The sequence below is a fragment of the Bombyx mori genome, chromosome 27 (assembly GCF_030269925.1).
Source record: "Bombyx mori chromosome 27, ASM3026992v2".
NCBI lineage: Eukaryota > Metazoa > Arthropoda > Insecta > Lepidoptera > Bombycidae > Bombyx > Bombyx mori.
The window spans coordinates 9,606,051-9,625,609 of record NC_085133.1 but is presented as its reverse complement, the minus strand read 5'-3'; the positions used below and the strand labels follow the sequence as shown (position 1 = coordinate 9,625,609).

The window sequence follows — 19,559 nt, the reverse complement described above, 5'->3', positions numbered from 1 at the left end:
TATTCTCGGTAGACTCTACCCCATGATCTGTAAGCGGAGTAAAATGTCCCTTCGGAACAAGGTGACACTTTACAAAACTTGCATAAGGCCCGTCATGACTTACGCGAGTGTGGTGTTCGCTCACGCGGCCCGCACACACATAGACACCCTCCAATCCCTACAATCCCGCTTTTGCAGGTTAGCTGTCGGGGCTCCGTGGTTCGTGAGGAACGTTGACCTACACGACGACCTGGGCCTCGAATCAATTCGGAAATACATGAAGTCAGCGTCGGAACGATACTTCGATAAGGCTATGCGTCATGATAATCGCCTTATCGTTGCCGCCGCTGACTACTCCCCGAATCCTGATCATGCAGGAGCCAGTCACCGTCGACGCCCTAGACACGTCCTTACGGATCCATCAGATCCAATAACCTTTGCATTAGATGCCTTCAGCTCTAATACTAGGGGCAGGCTTAGGGACCCCGGTAACCGTACTCGTCGAACTCGACAAAGAGGTCGACGTGCAACCTAACCCATGCATCAGCCCGCTGAGTTTCTCGCCGGATCTTCTCAACGGGTCGCGATTCCGATCCGGTAGTAGATTCATTCGCGAAACAATTGCTCTTGAGTTGTTAGGTCTCCTTCGGAGGCGCTCGGGCAGTTGTTAGCAAATCCCACCCCTCTTGGCTGAGCCTTTGCTCGCCCACCTGTCCTGGTGAAACTGGAAAGGCCTTCGGGCCACCAGTAAACTTTCAATCATAAAAAAAAAAAAAAAAAAAAAAAAAGGATTTCACCAATTTGTTTAATTGTAACATGGATGTCCAAAATAAAACCTACGTGATTTTAGTTTCATTTTGTGAATACAATGAAATTAATCCGCAGAGTTTCTCGCCGGATCTTCTCAGCGGGTCCCGATTCCAATCCGGTGGTAGATTCTGCGAAGCACTACTTTTGCTAGGGTCAGTGTTAGGATGCCTTTCCACCAAAGGCTGCGAGGCAGCTGGGAGGTGCGAGGGTATGTGGCAACGCTGTGAAACGGTGGATGTACCTCTGACAAACACCATATAGTAACTATGGCTCGCTGAAACTATTCCCACAGTTCGCGACACGCTTCTTTAAGCCACTGCACCGCCCGACATCGGAGTAGACTTCATCCATACTACCTGGAGCCACTGCGTTCATCCACAGTGCGCTTACAGAGATCTTTTTTGCCACTTACCGTCCGGCTTTGGAATGAGCTCCCCTCCACGGTGTTTCCCGAGCGCTATGACATGTCCTTCTTCAAACGAGGCTTGTGGAGAGCATTAAACGGTAGGCAGCGGCTTAGCTGTGCCCCTGGCATTTTTGAAGTCCATGGACGACGGTAACCACTCACCATCAGGTGGGCCGTATGTTCGTCTGCCTACAAGGGCAATAAAAAAAATAAAAATAAAATTCATCGCACCGCCCGCCATCGGAGTAGAGTTCATCTATACTACCTATAGCCATTGCGTTCATCTACAGTGCGCTTCCAGAGATCTTTTTTGTCGCGTACCATCCCGCTTTGTAATGAGCTCCCCTCTAAGGTGTTTCCCGAGCGCTATGACATATCCTTCTTCAAACGAGGCTTATGGAGAGTATTTAACGGTAGACAGTGGCTTGACTCTGCCCCTGACATTACTGACGACTCACTATTAGGTGGGCCGTATGCTCCCCTGTCTATACGGCAATAAAAACCTAAAAACCTCACACGGTGTAGCTGTTTTCACGCTATACCATACTAACTATGACCGAAAATCACTACACTATAGTGTACAATAGACCTAATGAAAAAGCGCTTTAACTATAGCTTTATACTTATATAATCCGTCCGTCCGTTCTTCTAATATCGTGCTTAAGATTAGAAGCCCCGTCGATAGCAAAACTAATTTCGGCTATCGGAAAGTTGAGAATCCCAATAAATTACAAATTATTTCTTGTAATATATTTATTTTTCATTAAAAAGTACATTATGTATATACAATAAATAATATTTTTTTTGTTTTTTTGTTATAACGAATTTAATTCGCAAATAACAATATATCGGACTTAAAAATATTAACTGATTAATAATTTATGTATATCGTATATATAATATCTTATAAATATTTAATTAATATCACATGTTTTTGAACTCTTTAGTCCTAAGATGAAACAAAATAGTTAATTGTATGTATTTTTTTGTTGAAGTGAAACTTCTTTAGGCGCATGAGGGTAAAATTTTTACAGATGTAACGTCACGCAGGTATGCAACGGAAGTGTCGAAAATTTTTAATACAGCGCCATCTATGAGATTTTTTAATACTAACGTGCGTATGAAACCTCTTGTAATGAATTTCAATTTAGGATTATACGTGACGTTAAAATATCGATTCACAGAGGGCGCTACCTCATACTATAAAAGATGATTTACAATTATTTACTAATGACAAAATTTTACATATACTTAGACATTTAGGATAATTGTATTTTAATTTTTGAAGGTTTCACTTCTAACACGTGTGAATTGCACACATGTTTTTTTTTTGTTTTTTTCATTTCTTTTTTTTTCATTTTTTGAAGCTTTCGATCTACCAAGCAAAGATGACTGAATCCCTTTGTGAAGTATTTCTACCTGAAGTGGTCATTCATTAAATGATGACCGTCACCTAGGCAAATATAGGCTAGGCCAACATAGCGCGCTAAAATCTCGCTTGGTCTTTTAATTGCAATGTCTTTTCATTTATATATATAAAAATGAATTGCTGTTCGTTAGTTTCGCTAAAACTCGAAAACGGCTCTACCAATTTGGCTACTTTTGGTCTTGAATTATTTGTGAAAGTCCAGAGAAGGTTTAAAAGGTAGACAAATATGAAAATGCTCGGAATTAAATAAAAATAACAATTTTGTTTTCCCTTTGATGCGTCTTCCGTGGGACAGATTCCTTTTGTTTGTTTTATAATAAGTTTATTTTATACCAAAGCTTAGGTCTTTTATTTATCGATTGAGGCACTACGAAGTCTGCCGGGTCAGCTAGTCAGAAATAAAAATAACAAATAAATAACTCGTTATATTCCTAGTGAGTTCATTAACAAACTGCTCAATGTGCATCCCTCTCCAAGCGAGGTCTGGAAAAGGGATCGGTAGCGGCTGGGCTGTGCTCTTTGCACTACTGATGTCCACAAGCATAGCTGACCGCTTTCCATCAAGCGGTCCTTGTCTATCACGCAAGACTAAAAACAGTAATATAGTAAACGAGACTTCGTGTTTTTTTTGTCTTAAGCTAATTTTGAACGTCAAAGGTTAAGTATAAAATTGATTGGTTAATAATTAATAACATTGGTTACTTAACATATTTTATTATTATTTCAGCAAAGGAAAATATCCCGTTGCTAAATTTAGTATAAGTATTTATGGTAACTAGGTAATTGATAATTAGTGAATCCTCATTCTAATTCAATGCAGCTGACGAATGAAACCCGGCATCAAACAACAATCCTTAATGTTTTTAAGTGAGTGATGTGAGAGAAAAAACTGTGGTCAACTGATTTTATATATTGCATAGTTTTTATCGCAGGCTTTGAGCGTGGCGACCGAATCAAGAAATTCCGTAACGAAAATAAAACCTAACACCCCCCCACTCCGCCTACCATGTAGCTCGCGTTCATCACATTCACACGTTGTGCTTGTGTAGTGTTGTGTAGTATTTGTGAATAAGCGCGCGGCGTGACGTCGCACTGCATGCGCATCACGAAAACTCTGCCCATCTCTCTCTCGCGCGGTCTAGCTTATGAGTGCGAAGGGGACAGTTAATGTTTTGCTTTTGATAATATTTATAAATATAGCGTGGTCTTATTTTATTATTGTTTTAATATTAAATTATTAGTTCGGTTTGAAATATATACCTTTATATATAAAACTTCATATCGCCGAAAATGATAGTTATTCAGCCTAACTAACGACAGGTATATTGTACTTTGTGATTGCCATAATAATTTAACAGGTTAAGGACCGAGATTTTTTAGCGTTTTTTTCCAAATTAATTAAATGCATATTATGGATAAAGAATTACTCAAATAAGCTATACCTACTTAGTTACTAGTAGTAGTTAGTACTAGTTTTTTTTATTATAGAAGTATATTGTCGAATAGAAAGTTTTTTTGTTGGCTAGTCTCCAAGTGTGACATTTAAGTAAAAAACAACGATAGCAGTCACAACACAGCAGTCCCAGAAATTGCGGGAAAACGAAAGCTCTAGTCCCTTCCCTGTGCTATTTCGTACTAGATGCTTGACGGACGAAATATAGCTATATACTACTACTACTATCCGTCCCTGTTCCCGTTATCTGGGGTCGGGTCTCCTCACTCTACGGCGCCAGGCTGATCTGTCCTGGGTTGTCGGTTTTGGCTATATACGATTTAATATTTTATATCATATTTAAAATGTTTATTTCGTATCCTACTATCAATATTTGAATATATAGGCTATGAATATCGCTATTACTAATGATCAGACGATTTCTGAGCTCAAACGCTTACTTAAGCAACTATACAACAGGACTGCTGCAACGTCTGTCCTGGCTTCTTAGCTTCCACGAGGTCAACGACTGAGTGGATTTCAACTCCTCAACAGTTAACGGTCTACCGCGGAATTCGTCTTCTATTTCTTGTAGCGTCCGGTCTTTCGTTTCTGGCAGGAAGAAGCCAGCTATAACCAAGCAATAAGCTACGACGCCAGCATATATCAGATACGCACCGTGTATACCGATGGACTTTAATAGTAGTGAAAACGTTTTAACGGCTATAAATAGATTCGTTGATAAGAACAGTACGCTTATACCACCGGCTAGACTCCTGAACTCCAGAGGGAACAATTCTCCTGCTATAATGAAGGGTAATGGGACTGTGCCCGTCGCTATTGTGAACATGTGGATGTGTATCAGAGCTATACCTATGACGGGATGGTCGAAAGGTAACAAACCGCGCCCTTTACAATACGTATAAGCAGCGGTGGAGATAAAAGCGAACAAATTTAAGGTAACAGTCGAAAACAGCATTGTCCGTCTCTTAATTTTCTTAATGACAAAAATGGCTGCGGCGTTCGAAATGATTCTCTGGGCGTCCAGCGTTATTATTAACAAAGGTATGTTTATGTCTTCTCCTATGACAGCCGTGAATATGTCTACAGTATAAGCAGCTAGGATGTTAGCTCCAGCCCATTGTCCTAACGTGTAAATGTGCATCATGATAAAAATAGGCCTGTAAAACTCTCTTTTCATGATCGTTGAGCAGAAGTGTGAAACGTTTCTTTTGACTTTATTTAAGAATGATTCTGAAAGATTGACGTCCGCTTTCGACTCTCTTACGACTATGGCCGCTTCTATCATTCTCTCCAATTCCTCTTCCTCTTCTTCGCTTCTCAACCATCTGAAGACTTTCCGGCATTCGTCATAGCGTCCTTGGTCGGCCAACCAACTCGGCGATTCCGGTGAGTAGATCACGATCAGAAGATCCACAAAGGCAATGAAAGCGCAAACCAAGGCAGTCGTTTGCCATGACAAATACGAGCCCATAGTGTGGACCGCCAGAACTCCTGTGGCGATCGTCAATGAGATACTCGTCAGGAATGCACCTCGATTATTGGGGCTGGTGTATTCTCCGATTAGGACGGGTCCCAGGGAAGCGCTCATGCCCATAGCTATGCCTTGATTGAATCTTGCGATGAGTAAGGCAGAAACATTTCTTGCCAGCAATATATTGAACCAGCCGGTGATCATGGGAGCTATGCTGATGAGATTTGCTGTTCGTCGTCCGTATTTAGCCATGATTGTGGGGACGATGAAGTTTCCGACGACCAAAGCGAAGCCGGGGATCGAAGCTGTAATAAGAACAAGGTTTTTGATAAAGATTCTGAAGAATATTTCTGTTTACTTACAGATTGTTTGAGGTTTACTTGGAGATAAAGCGTCTTGTGAATCCATTCGGGTAGAACCACCCTGCCTACGTCTGCCGTGAAGCAGTAATGTCTTCTGGTTTGAAAGGCAGGCGTTGTACTGTTAAAACATGTGGTGGGTGGGCGCATTTACGTTGTAGATATCTATGGGCTCTGGTAGCCACTTAAAACGAGGTGGGGTCGTCTACCCATCTAAGCAACAATAATAATAAAAAAGTTGTGATAGTCTTAAACTTTACAATTACTTTACTTTATACACAATTATGACCTCATTTTTTGAGGTGAGCTACGTTCAAATTGTAAGTTCCATGGTCTCCTGTCAGCACTTAAAGTACCTTAAACTTAATATGAAAGTTAATGCGAGCTAATCGAAATAAAAGAATGCCTCTGTAACAATTACAACGCAATGTTGCAATTTTTTCCTTAAGATACGTTAAAAAAAATTCAGATAATTTTTGGTATTTCGATAAAAAACTCGTTTATGTTGAATTGTATAATTAATTTTTTGACTGACACGTTGGTGCAGTAGTTAGCGGCCTAGACTGTTGCGCTAAGGGTCGTGGGTTCGATCCCTGGCAATTCGAAATCGAGCAAACATTGAGTGGTATACAGGTTTATTTGCTTTTTATCTGGTTGTTTATTATCTATATATGTATTTATAAAAATATGTATGTCAGTCTCTGGTACCCATAACATAGGCAATTTTAAATTGAGGCCAGATGACAGTGCCTGGTTTGTTGTTTGAGCTGGGTTGGTGTTTGAGTTTTGATTATCTTTAGATTATTACGAAAATTGCGCGGACGGAGGAGTATGATATTTCTCACACTTATAGAGAATGAGAGTGCAGAATGCTAATATGTTTTTTAAAAAATACATTGAATCAATAAAAAAATCATTACACAGACTATCATGCATTTGACACAGCACAGACATATAATAATAATTATATTCTTTGTTTATTGTCAATTGTCAAACTGAGAATAGATTAATATTATTTGTCTTTAATCTTTAATATAGTTTTGGCGAAATTTGTGATTATATTATAGAAGTATAATAGAAGTTATTGGTGATTGTTGGCTTTAATGGTCAAAGATCTCGTGGGCGAATCTCCATGCGCTGGACTGATCTGGTGAAAAACCTTACTGCAACCCCTCTTAACGAGTACGTTCGCCAAGCCTCAGTTCGCAAACTATGGAAAACATATCTCTAGGCTTTAATAAACAAGAATTCCACATGACCACGACTGCTCCGCCAAGAACAACCGGCTTTGATGATGATGTATGTTTTTAATTAAGAAGTTAGACCTTACCGATCCACGATCCTGTGGAGTAGTCAACGGGTATCGGCGAATCGGGCTGCTGGAGTTGCGGCACTAAGATGGCCGAGAAACCCATCACCAGTCCGTGGCTGGCCATGTTGAGACACACCCCAGCCGTCACAAAGCACTGGAACAAGTGCAGTGGAATATACTTTTTAATGTTTAGAAGGGTGGACGAGCTCACAGCCCACCTGGTGTTACGTAGTTACTGGAGCCCATAGACATCTACGACGTAAATGCGCCACCCACCTTGAGATATAAGTTCTAAGGTCTTAAGTACAACAGTTGCCCTACCTTTCAAACCGAAACGCATTACTGCTTCAAGGCAGAAATAGGCAGGGTGGTGGTACCTACCCGCGTGGACTCACTAGAGGTCCTACCATCAGTAATTACGCAAATTAAAATTTGCGGGTTTGATTTTTATTACCCGATGTTATTCCTTCACCATGGAAGTCAATAGTGAACAGATTGTTGAGTACGTATTTCATTAGAAAAATTGGTACCCGCCTGGGATTCGAACATCCCGTGTATCGCTCAACACGAATGCACCGGCCGTTTTATTTTTTAAGCCGCGACGACCTGTACTTAGTGTACACTGAAAATATTAGTAAAGAAAACTGTTAATACCCTTAAACAACTAGGTGGGGTCGGCATATCTTTTCCAATTCAGGTCTATCACACCTCATCTCTGCACTCACGCCTTTCTCTCGCAAATACTCTTCCACAAAGGCTATCTTTCTTTTAGTCAATTAAGATAAAACTGAAATACAAATTTTCAATTGCAATTGAAGTCGTCATGGCCCAGAGGATAAGACGCCCGGTGCATTCGTATGTAGCGATGCAACGGTGTTCGAATCCTCTAGGCGGGTACCAATTTTTCCAATGAAATACGTACTTAACAAACGTTCACGATTGACTTCTACGTTGAAGGAATAACATCGTGTAATATTTTTTTTTTTTTATTGCCCTTGTAGGCGGACGAGCTTACGGCCCACCTGATGGTGAGTGGTTACCGTCGCCCATGGACTTCAGCAATGCCAGGGGCAGAGCCAAGCCGCTGCCTACCGCTTAATACTCTCCACAAACCTCGTTTGAAGAAGGACATGTCATAGCGCTCGGGAAACACCGTGGAGGGGAGCTCATTCCATAGCCGGATGGTGCGTGGCAAAAAAGACCTCTGGAAACGCACTGTGGATGACCGCAGTGGCTCCAGGTAGTATGGATGAACTCAATCTATCAGTATGGATGAATCAAACCCGTAAAATTATAATTTGCGTAATTAGTGGTGTTAGGACGTCTTGTGAGTCCGCACGGGTATGTACCACCCTGCCTATTTCTGCCGTGAAGCAGTAATGCGTTTCGGTCTGGAGGGCAGGGCAGCCGTTGTACTGTTAAAACTGAGACCTTACAACTGATGTCTCAAAGTGGCGGCATTTACGTTGTAGATGTCTATGGACTCCAGTAACCATTTAACACCAGGTAGGCCATGAACTCGTCCACCAATCCAAGCAATAAATAAATAAAAAATGTACTAAGCCAGATTGAATCCAAACTGGAATGATGATGGATGGATTTTTGTACTGCAATATTACAAATGGTCATATTTAATGACTAAAGTTATCATCAGTCGTGTTAAGGGCATAGTTAAGATAGAGCGTCATCGCGCCTATTGTCTCAAGATATATTGTTGAACATATTAATTAATTGCGGGAAGAATACGGTGGTTTTAACTGGTGCCGTGTAGACTTAACTGCTCAAAGCTTAGCTCTTTAATGATAGCACTGATTGGGGTACCAATGATTTGGAGCCATTTCGATTTCGAATTAGAATAAAAATAAATAAGGTCTTAAAGTAGTAAAAGATATAAAATTAGTTATCCAATGGAATGTGGGCAGCGTAGACTTTAGTTGTTTTTAAATTTTTATTCATAGAGTATGAGTTCATAGAGTATGATGTTATACGGTTACTGGAGAGTAGTCTTATCCACACTGCGTTTACAAAGATCGTTTTTTCCACGTACCATCCGGCTTTGAATGATTTGATTTGATTTCATTTATTAAAAAAGAAAACCTTGGCCTGTAAATTAGCTTCATCATCAACGTCCACTGCTGAACATAAGCTCCTTTAATCGAATAAATTAGCAAATTAGTTTACTACATTAAAAAGGTTGATAAATTAAAACCCCTCACAAATTCAATGAGCTAAAATTAGTTCTAACTCCGAAGACTATCAATTTACAACAATGAAAACGTGCTCGCGTATTAATTGGCGGCAATGAAAACAAATTCACGTCAATCGAAATAACCTTTTAGGTTCGTTGCGGAAAAATCTAAATAAAACCTTTGTTAGGTTTTGATTGTTATTTGTATTAAGCTGACGAATCGGTCGTGTATGGCACAAGGAATCACTGGAAGCTACAAAAAATTAATAATAGTTTAAAAAAACAAAAAAAAAACGCTTTTATAGAAAATCCAACTAAAAAATAGAAAATAAATTTGGATTAAAAATAGCGTAAGAAAAAATGATTTTATTGTAAGAAAAAAGCCTGAACAATACGTCTGAAGCTAATAAAAGCGTATTAAAAACCACATAAACGCCGCTTTTGGTGTTTGGCATTAGTGAATTTGGTAATATTTGTTTATGTATGTGTATTGTCTATGTAAGAGAATCTTTCAACCATAGCAGTAGTCCTAGGGTAGTCCTTGCGCTTGCTCCTTAACTTCGCTCTAGGTCAGGCCGGCAGTCCTCACCTCACTCTCCCCGGTGCATCGCCAAGTGTGTATCTTCTTCTTTTTCTCCACCTGATCCCACTAGGTGGAGTCGGCACAGCGAATTTTTCTATTCCATTCTCTTCTATTAGCCGTCACACTCTCACTCCTCTCTCTCATATCGTCATTCACACATTCCATCCATGTCTTCTTCGGTCGACCTGTCCCCCTCTACCTTGCACTACCATTTCCATACATCTCCTGGTCACATGCATCTTCTTTCTACATATCACATGTCCATACCACGCTAACCGTGCGCATAGCGTGGTAGCGTGTTTTTAGTATAATAATAGTACTTAATCATTTTAATAATGTTTTTTGTGTTAACGAGTCAGGCGTTTTGATGCAAATTGTAAGCCTGACTTTGTATTGAATGGAATAAATAAATTTAATTTAATTTTAATGGCGACGTCTCAACCATAATCATAACTAATTTCAAGACATCCAAATAACTTCAAAGTTTTGCATACGTATCCAGGACCGATCTCAATAAATTTATTTAGCGTGTCCTTTTGTTGGTTTTAATCTACATTTTAGTTTTTTTTTTTATTATAGGTACATGTCCTAATATGAAACACCACAGTTCTTAGTTGAAAAGTACGCAGAGAATCTTCTGTTGGCGAGTAGCGAGAAATAGCCATAAACATTGGCAATGAGAATGTCTTAGTTTATGGCAAAAATGGCGTAAACATTAGCTTAAGAAAGGCAGGCTTACAGATCAGGAAATGTATAAATATAAAAAAAAAAACCGCGCTTAAGAGCCGTTCGTAGGCAGCGAGATATATATATAACTTAACATTTCAATAACCATTCATGATAGGATTCACTGATTTGAGGCAGAGTACTGGTGGTAGGACCTCTCGTGAGTCCGCACGGGTAGGTACCACCGCCTTACCTATTTCTGCCGTGAAGCAGATATCTCAAGGTGGGTGGCGCATTTACGTTGTAGATGTCTATGGGTTCCAGTAACCACTTAACACCAGGTGGATTGTGAGACTGTGACAAAAAAAAAATGGGACTGTGTTTCCATCTGCTCTGATGGTGGCAGGGGATTTTCTGCCTCAGCCGCAAAGCCAAAGGTATTATATAGGTACCGATATGTTTGTCGAAATTGTCCTACTAAAAGATAGTAGTAACATTTTTCCTTACGCATTATGAGTGGCTACTTTCTGAAGTATCTTATCATCAGCATCGCCTTTTCAAGATACGGACAAAAATGTTACGATAAAAAGATTCAAATGGCTTTAATCAGCTGATGTCGAATGAATGTTGTTATTGTAAACTCACTTAACAGTTTATGCTTCATAGTGTTGACCCGCGGCTTTGCTCGCGTTCACATTTGCAGTCATGAATTAAAATTAAAAAAAACAAGGACCTAACATAAATGAGTCGACTATTATCAAAGCCGGCAATGTGACTTTTGGACAATTATTGGTAAATCAGAAAAACGAATTACTGACTTTGTATTCCATTGGCAGTCACAAAACTCTTCTGAACGACATCTTAGATAAATAACAGGTTAAGTCTTAACCTTTATTTAATGCAGGTTTTGAACCGTATTCTTTGAAGGAGACGATTATATTCAAATCAATCTGTATTGACATATCAATAACATTTTTTTGTCCAAATGCACAGATTGCCACCTTTGATAATAGACGACTCAAATGATAATTTATAATAGACCAAAAATGTTTTTGTATGTTGCCAATAGATGGCGTTTAATGAAAAAAATCTATAAGACTGCATTAACAAAAAAATATATGTTATACATAGATAATTTAAAATATATAATAAATTATCCACTGTTACCCAAGAAATTTAAGAATTTTGATGTACTCTGTAAAATGTCTTAAATCATAATTTAATAGATAGGTACCTACTCGATTATTTATTTTGGAGGATCGAATTGTTTTACCAATTTCCGAAATTATCTCTGACAGATAGAGAAAGACAAAATATATTCGTCTTTTGATTGAAGTCAATTACAATTTCCATTAGTTGCGTTCCGCCTTCAAGGATAAGACAACCGTTCTGCAATACAATAGAAACATGAAACATAAAGACTCATTAATAAAAATAGCCATAGGTCTAGGTCTAGGCCTCTCAGTGGGTCTCGTTTCCGATCCGGTGGTAGATTCTGCGAAGCACTGCTCTTGCTAGGGCTAGTGTTAGCAATGTCAGATTTGAGCCCCGTGAGCTCACCTATTTGTTAAATTACGCTGACATAGCCTCTCAAGGCTAACAGCTTAGGTCAGCAAAAAATTAAAATTATTAAGGATAGAAATCGACGCTCTATATCCATTTTTTTTGTACAGTCCCATCGCCTATGCAACAGAAATTGATAAAATAATGACAACGAATCTTCTGCTGGTAAGGAAGGTTAAAGGTCTATGAAGGTTGAGCGTTAGCGTGTGAGTTGCTGCAGGAAACGGGAAAGAGAAGATCACGTATCGTATGCGTGATAATGCGTGACGGAGTAGCGTGCGCTTTTTTTGTTTTTCCTACCTATGCTGGTAGCCTTGGGAGGCTATTTCAGCTTCTCCTTGACGTGTAGGTGAGCTCACGGGGCTCTTACCGGGAGTGTTGCTAACACTGGCCCCAGCAAGAGCAGTGCTTCGCAGAATCTACCACCGGATCGGAATCGCGACCTACTGAGAAGATCCGGCGAGAAACTCAGTGGGCTGTGGTAGCGTGCGCGTAGAGTCATAGTATAATAAGTAATAGTGCACGGTAGAATGACGGCCCTGATGATGTGATTCGAAGCTAATTGACTGACTCGGTGGTGTAGTAATTAGAGCCTCTGACTGTCGCTCCGAAGGTCGTGGGCTCGATTCCCACATCAGACAAACATTCGTAGAGATGAACAGGTTTGTTTGCTAATTGTATGGGTGCTTATTATCTACTTATGTATATATTTAAACGTATATTTAACGGCCGTCAGGTGTAGTGGTAAGTGACATGGTCACTACACAAGGGGGTCGCGGGTTCGAATCCCGCCAAGGGAAGATATTTGTATGATAAATATAAATGTCTTTTCCAGGGTTATGGATGTATATTAAATATATGTATGTGTATAATAAAAATCTTACATTTATTTCCGTTATCTGGTACCTGTAACACATGTTCTTTACGAATTTATCATGGGACCAGTTAACGTGGCGTGATTGTTAGTAAATATTTATTATTATTATTTATTATTATTATTATTTATTATATAACTATGTATGCTAGTCTCTGGTACCCATAACACAGGGAGTCTTAATTTGGGGCAGGGGTGACCATGCGTTATTTGTTCCCATTTATTTATTACGAGCCGTGGCATAATTCAAACTACTTTTATACTACGTTTAATCTCGACTTTTTTTATTGTAATGATATTACATGTCGGCGCAACGTCACTATTTAGTTAACTAAAAATAATTAAAGTTGTATGTCAACAACTGCAAATTATAAGTATATAGCGGTCCGCTCCGGCTCCGCTCGGGTCTTTAACAAAAATTTCAACGATATTTGACGTTGTTTTATTTTTTTAAATAAATGAACACTTATTACGGCATAACTACAATAGTTAGACATATGCTGTCGCGATACTTTTTGTAAATAATAATGTGTTCTACAAAGTCGTAGTACATTATTTTATTCCATCATCAATAGTATTCTCAGGGCACGCGATGTATGGAATATTTTAGGTAATTTTTTTACACCTTGGGTTACATTATTGGAGTTTTAGTAAAGATTCCTATTTTTTTTTCAAAAAATATAGCCTGTGTTGCTCGGGAACAGTGTAGCTTCCAAACAGTGAAATAATTTTTCAAATCGGTTCAGTAGTGTCGGAGCCTTTTCAATACAAACAAACAAACAAATCTTTCCTCTTTATAATATGAGTATAGATTATTATGGTCTTGAAAATGTCGTTAGCGGAATCTAAGTTTTTACTGAAATTCCACTATTCTGTGATAATTGTTTGAGATGATCTCCTCATCTCCTTTTTATCATCGCACCTCCCGCCATCGGAGCAGAGTTCATCCATATTATGGGGAGCCGCTGCGTTTACCGATAGTGCGTTTCCAGAGGTATTTTTTGCCACGTACCATCCGGCTATGGAATGAGCTCCACTCCATATGATATGTCCTTCTTCAAACGAGGCTTGTGGAGAGTACTCAACGGTAGGCAGTGGCTTGGATCTGTCCCTGACATTGCTGAAGTCCATGGGCGATCGATGCGTGGTAACCACTCACCATCAGATGTGCCGTATGTTCGTCCGTCTACAAGGGAATATAAAAAAATAAAAAAAGTCATGTATACTAACTAAGGTGTGACAGAAGTCGAATAATAAAGACTTTGGCTTTGAATTTTGATCTCAAGCTGAGCGATAGTAACGGTGTGATCAAAATATGGACGTCGGTTATCGCTGTCTCCAAGTAAGCCGCGACTTCGTATCTCTTCGATCTTATTCAATGAAAACAAAGTCAAGCTATAATTAACCTACATTACCTACACAGCAATGTCAAGTAATATTTGAAGCACTGATTGGTTATCAGGACTTGAATTATTTTTATTTGTGTTAATTACTTAGTTATTGTAATTGTGCGTGGCCATGTAAAATTCCTGTTTTTTTTGCCAACGTAACTGCTATTAGGTATGAGGGGGTATTTTGGTCCTATCCTAACTGGTGGGTGAGTTTTTTTTTTTTATTTCCCTTGTAGGCAAACCAGCATACGGCCCACCTGATGGTGAGTAGTTACCGTCGCCCATGGACTTCAGCAATGCCAGGGGCAGCGCCAAGCCGCTGCCTACCGCCTAATACTCTCCACAAGCCTCTTTTAAAGAAGGATATGTCATAGCGCTCAGGAAACACCGTGGAGGGGAGCTCATTCCATAGCCGGATGGTGCTTGGCAAAAAAGACCTCTGGAAACGCACTGTCGATGACCGCAGTGGCTCCAGGTAGTATGGATGAACTCTACTCCGGTGGCGGGCGGTGCGATGGTAAAAACGAGATGCTGGTATCATCTCGAACAATTCCTCAGAGCACTCCCCATGGAACATACGGTACAAAATACAGAGGGAACTGAAGTCCCTCCGCAGACCCAAAGGTTAAAAACGATCCGTGAGAATGGGATTATCGACGACTCGAACGGCCCTCTTCTATATGGAGTCAAATGGAAGAAGCTGGTATTTGGGAGCCCCAGTCCAGAGATGGGAGCAGTACTCCACGCGAGGCCGGACTTGTGCTTTATAAAGCAAAAGTCTTTGTCCAGGCGTGAAATACCGCTTCGCTTTGTTGAGGACTCCCAGCATTTTGGACGCCAACTTGGCTTTGCCTTCCAAATGACTCCGAAATTGGACATCACTCGAAATGTCGACCCCAAGTAACCTGAGTTCACGGGCTCATTCTGATAGAACTTGCTAAGATTAGACTTGATAAGAGCAATGCTTCGCTGAATCTATCACGGAATCGCGACCCACTGAGAGAATCCGGGGATAAACTCAGCTGGTTCGGTCTATAGCTTACGTTGCACATCAATCTTCGATAACATAAGCATGTCGGTGACGCGAACCTGTAATATTTTCCTCTAACAGAAAGTGCTCAAGAAGTTTTCATTAAAAAAATGGCCAATGCCAATTATAACAGCGAAGTAATGATTTTTCCAATCCATTTTATAATTCCCGTTCAAGTCGCCCAGCATTTAAATTTCGTATAACCGAAAATAAAATATCCGAAACGACGCACAGCAAAATTTACAGCAAAAAAAGAAAATAAAACAAGTCTGTTTGTTTGGCCACATTAAATGTTTTCCGCTTTCCCTAAATTCGTTGCGGGAGAAACCGCGATTAACTAAATAAATATCTAAATTGGTGTTTACGATTAAAACATCTTTCAAATTCGTCTGCGGTTCGATGCTATCAAAAGTGTTTTATGTTTCCGTTTGTATTTGCAATCGGTTTGTTTTAGACAAACTAGGCATCAGCCGAGGTGCCACAATATTCCCAATCCTGCGGACAGAATGGAAAGCAGTCGACGTCGCCCAAAACACGTCATTTCGGATCCTCCCGATCCACTCACGGTGTTTCTAGGTACTTCAAGCACCGGTCATCTTTCTCGACAGGGCTCGACGAGTAAATTAACCCACAGACACAGCCACTTAGTTCCTTGCCGGATCTTCTCAGTGGGTCGCGTTCCCGATCCCATGGTAGATTCTGCGAAGTACGGCTCTTGCAACGGTTCATGTTAGCAACGTCATTAGTTTTGAGCCCTAGCCCTAGCTCACCTACTAGTTAAGGTTACGCTGAAATAGCCTCTCAAGGCTATCAGCTTATGTAGGAAAAAAAAAGGTGAATTCTTTTTGGGCACATTTTTGTTAGCATCAGAAAGCTTAGGTCTTCTTCAAGGGCAAAGATAATTTCAGTGTCAAACTGATGTTTCCGACTAGAGCTCTTTTGAAACTTTTTTTAAATAGTATAGCAGTGGAATTTCGGGCTTTTATTTTGCTTGGCTAATACTCCCCGGAAAGGTAGTCTATCTCAAAGCACTGATTCCAGATTACTACGATGAAAGCCTTTACGTCCTTGCGTCGTATACCTCAATGCTGAGGGTCGTGACGTCTCGCACGATCTTCCTACATCTGTTTCTGTCTGTGGCGGTGTGGAGGGCGTTGTGAAATTTGGAATTAAAAGCGTTGCGGATCTGGTCGGATCAAAGTATTGGACTGCGCCCTCAGAGGCCTTTTCCCACCCTCTTTACTGGTACGATGAGCCTCTCGAGGTGTTTTAGTATAATATTAAGTGAATTGTGCAATGTTAAGGTTACACTCCGAGAAGATGGAACACTACAATATATTAGTGAGAGCGACAGATTATTGCACACCAAAACACAATTTACATTAAAAAAAACAGTCAAAAAGCAGATACATTTGTACAATAGACGGTCTTATCGCTAAAAGCGATCTCTTCCAGACAACCGTTTATTTTACAGAAATTCTGGAAAATATAAAAATATAGCAGGTATCTTGCAGTGTACTGTAGACAATACATTAGTGGTAATATCCTAATTGTTTAAGGGACTGGAATGGTCAATGTTTTTTATTGCATAGACGGGTGAACGAGCTCACGGCGCATGCATAGTTAAGTGGTCGCCGGAGCCACTAAGACAGCATAACAACATGATTGCCGACCCCTAAATTTAAAGGCCCTTGATCGGTTATTGATTCCGCAAATTCCTAAGTTTGATTTTCTTGGTTTGTAATGATAATCTAAAGTAAATCGGCATAATTGAAAAGGTCGTCGCAGCCTTAGGGGTAAGACACCTGATGTAGGGGAAAGTGGGGGAAACGCGAACGCTGGGTAATGCCGAATTCAATGGTTCTAATATGTTAGAAATATATATCCTAATTTTATTTGCCACCATTTCGGAGATCACGCCATCACTGATGCCAGTCAATAACACGGGAGACGCGGACGCACGTACTTAAAAAGGTATGCATTTTTCAATATTTTGTATGTCTTAGATGTAATTTTTTGGTAAATTCAAGTTGATGTAACTTTATTTCTATCTACAATAATAATTCAGCTTTTACATAGTGGAATAATCACATATTACTCAGCTAAATGATAATGATGTAGTAGGCAAAATAAATTGAACCAAAATTGTTTTTTGACCTTTAATTATTTTCGATTCCGCGGGGTAAAGACGAACACTCCATGTTGGGCAATCTCGAACATTCGCCGTTACCCCACTCCCGTTTGTTGGTACCCCGTTCAACTTTTTTTTAAATATTATTACAGATGCCTTGTACTTATAAAAGAAAGACCGAATTGAAGTATAGCTTAGAAGATTTCAAAAAGGCTATAGACGATGTTAAAACCAAAAAACTCTCCCTGCGTAAACATATAATGTTTCAAAAACTACTAATTTTGACCATCTAATGAAAGAAGTGTTAATACAGCCATGGTCTGGATGAAAACCTTTATTTACAGACAATCAGGAAACGTAAGAAATCAAGAAGAAAACGGAAAGATGGCAAAAAAGGAACCCAAATAAAAAGACTGAAATGTAATGAGAGAACACCTTCAAGCAAGAAGTATGAAAGATTATTAAAGAATTAGAACAATATAAAAAAAGACTTTAGTGACTCTAGTCAAAATACGAAAAAAAAAGAAAAAGGCGAAAAAGAAAATAAAGACTACTTTTGTATTTTTTGTAGAGATAAATATATTGATCCTCCCGTTGAAGACTAGATTGTGTGCTATGTGTGCAAAAGATGGGCTCACGAGAGTTGTACTGACGGACAGTCTACATCGTTGGGTTTTAAATGTGGTGTGATCTATGTCGTTAATAATGTTAGTTCGTAATCACCCCACTTGGTGTTCGTATTTACCCGACTGATGTCGGGCAAAGCCGAACACTAAGGGTTTTGTTTTTCTTTCATATTGTTGCAATTTATTAAAAAAATATAAATGATGATTAGTGAATAAGTTAGACAGATAAGTAAACTTTAAAATAAAAAAAATTAAAAAAATCTGTGATTAAATTTCATTGTTTTATTTAAATTTTCCCTTAGGTGTTCGTATATCCCCCACTTTCCCCTACTACTAAGAAGCGATGCGACTGTTTTCAGGTCCCATGAGCAAGCACCAATTTTTCTAATGAAATACGCCCTTATCTAACATCAAGAATAACTTGCACGATAAAAGAAAATCATTTTCATAATTGCAATACTATTTACTCATACATCTCAATTCTTACTTAACTGGTGGTAGGACGTTTTGTGAGTCCGGACGGATAGGTACCACCACCCTGCCTATTTCTGCCTTGAAGTAGTAATGCGTTTCGGTCTGAAGGCTGGGCAGCCGTTGTAACTATACTTGAGATCTTACAACTTATATCTCAAGGTGGGTGGCCGCATTTACTGTGTAGATGCCTATGGACTCCGGTAACCACTTAACACCAGGTGGACAGTGAGCTCTTCCACCCATGTAAGCAATAAAAAAGATACCTAAGCATAAAGTTATTTTGCAGCTTATCGACAGCATTAGTTCAGAGAAGGAGGTTACGTATATGGCTTTTGACTGCTATCATCAATCTTTCCCCTGACAAAAACTAAACCTTCCGGCTTGATAGTACAAAGACTTGAACGACCAATCCGACGTTCACACAGCATAAGGACTATACCTGTTTCTTGAACGGCGTGATCCATTGATTTTTCTTCATCGTTGTAAATAATACAAACACACACACACACACTCGATTAATGAACACGCGCTATCTTGAAAACGATCGCTACGGCTTATCGCTAGCCCAGCGCCGACACAAATGTCGATTTATTCCTTGATCTTATGAAAATGTTAAGAAATCGTGAAGCACTTCAGTCTGGTGCGTTCGATGAACACGTTCCGGCGACAGTTCATTTAGATTGCGGTGCGTAAACTTCACGGCGACTCGATTTGGAGATGTCATGAATGCAGTTAAACGAGACCCAGTCTCGATTTTGAATGCGACAAACAAACTCGATGTTTGATAACCCTAATTGTTGGCTTTCTACAT

General features: G+C 39.6%; 1 protein-coding gene across 2 annotated transcripts; it reads right to left on the bottom strand.

Moving 5' to 3' along the window:
* Positions 1-1,933: 1,933 nt before the first annotated feature.
* LOC101736886 (facilitated trehalose transporter Tret1) lies at positions 1,934-19,356 on the bottom strand. Of its 2 annotated transcripts, XR_009976908.1 has the most exons (4): positions 19,188-19,356; positions 7,241-7,376; positions 3,045-5,856; positions 1,934-2,791 (listed from the first exon to the last, which is right to left on the bottom strand). XR_009976908.1 is itself a non-coding variant. In XM_012690289.4 (3 exons), exons 1-3 carry the CDS (start codon positions 19,224-19,226, stop codon positions 4,526-4,528), a joined length of 1,506 nt encoding a protein of 501 aa, XP_012545743.1. In that variant the 5' UTR covers positions 19,227-19,356; the 3' UTR covers positions 1,934-4,525. The 2 variants fall into 2 exon arrangements, 1 of the variants encoding a protein (XP_012545743.1); XM_012690289.4 differs by having other exon boundaries at positions 1,934-5,856.
* Between the last annotated feature and the right edge of the window lie 203 nt (positions 19,357-19,559).

Coding starts and splice junctions, on each gene's coding strand:
- LOC101736886 (XM_012690289.4), bottom strand. CDS start 19,226: ATGAAGAAAAATCAATGGATCACGCCGTTCAAGAAACAG. Junction 7,377..19,187: donor TCACGCCGTTCAAGAAACAG/GTATAGTCCTTA, acceptor CACTTGTTCCAG/TGCTTTGTGACGGCTGGGGT. Junction 5,857..7,240: donor CTCCACAGGATCGTGGATCG/GTAAGGTCTAAC, acceptor TTCTTATTACAG/CTTCGATCCCCGGCTTCGCT.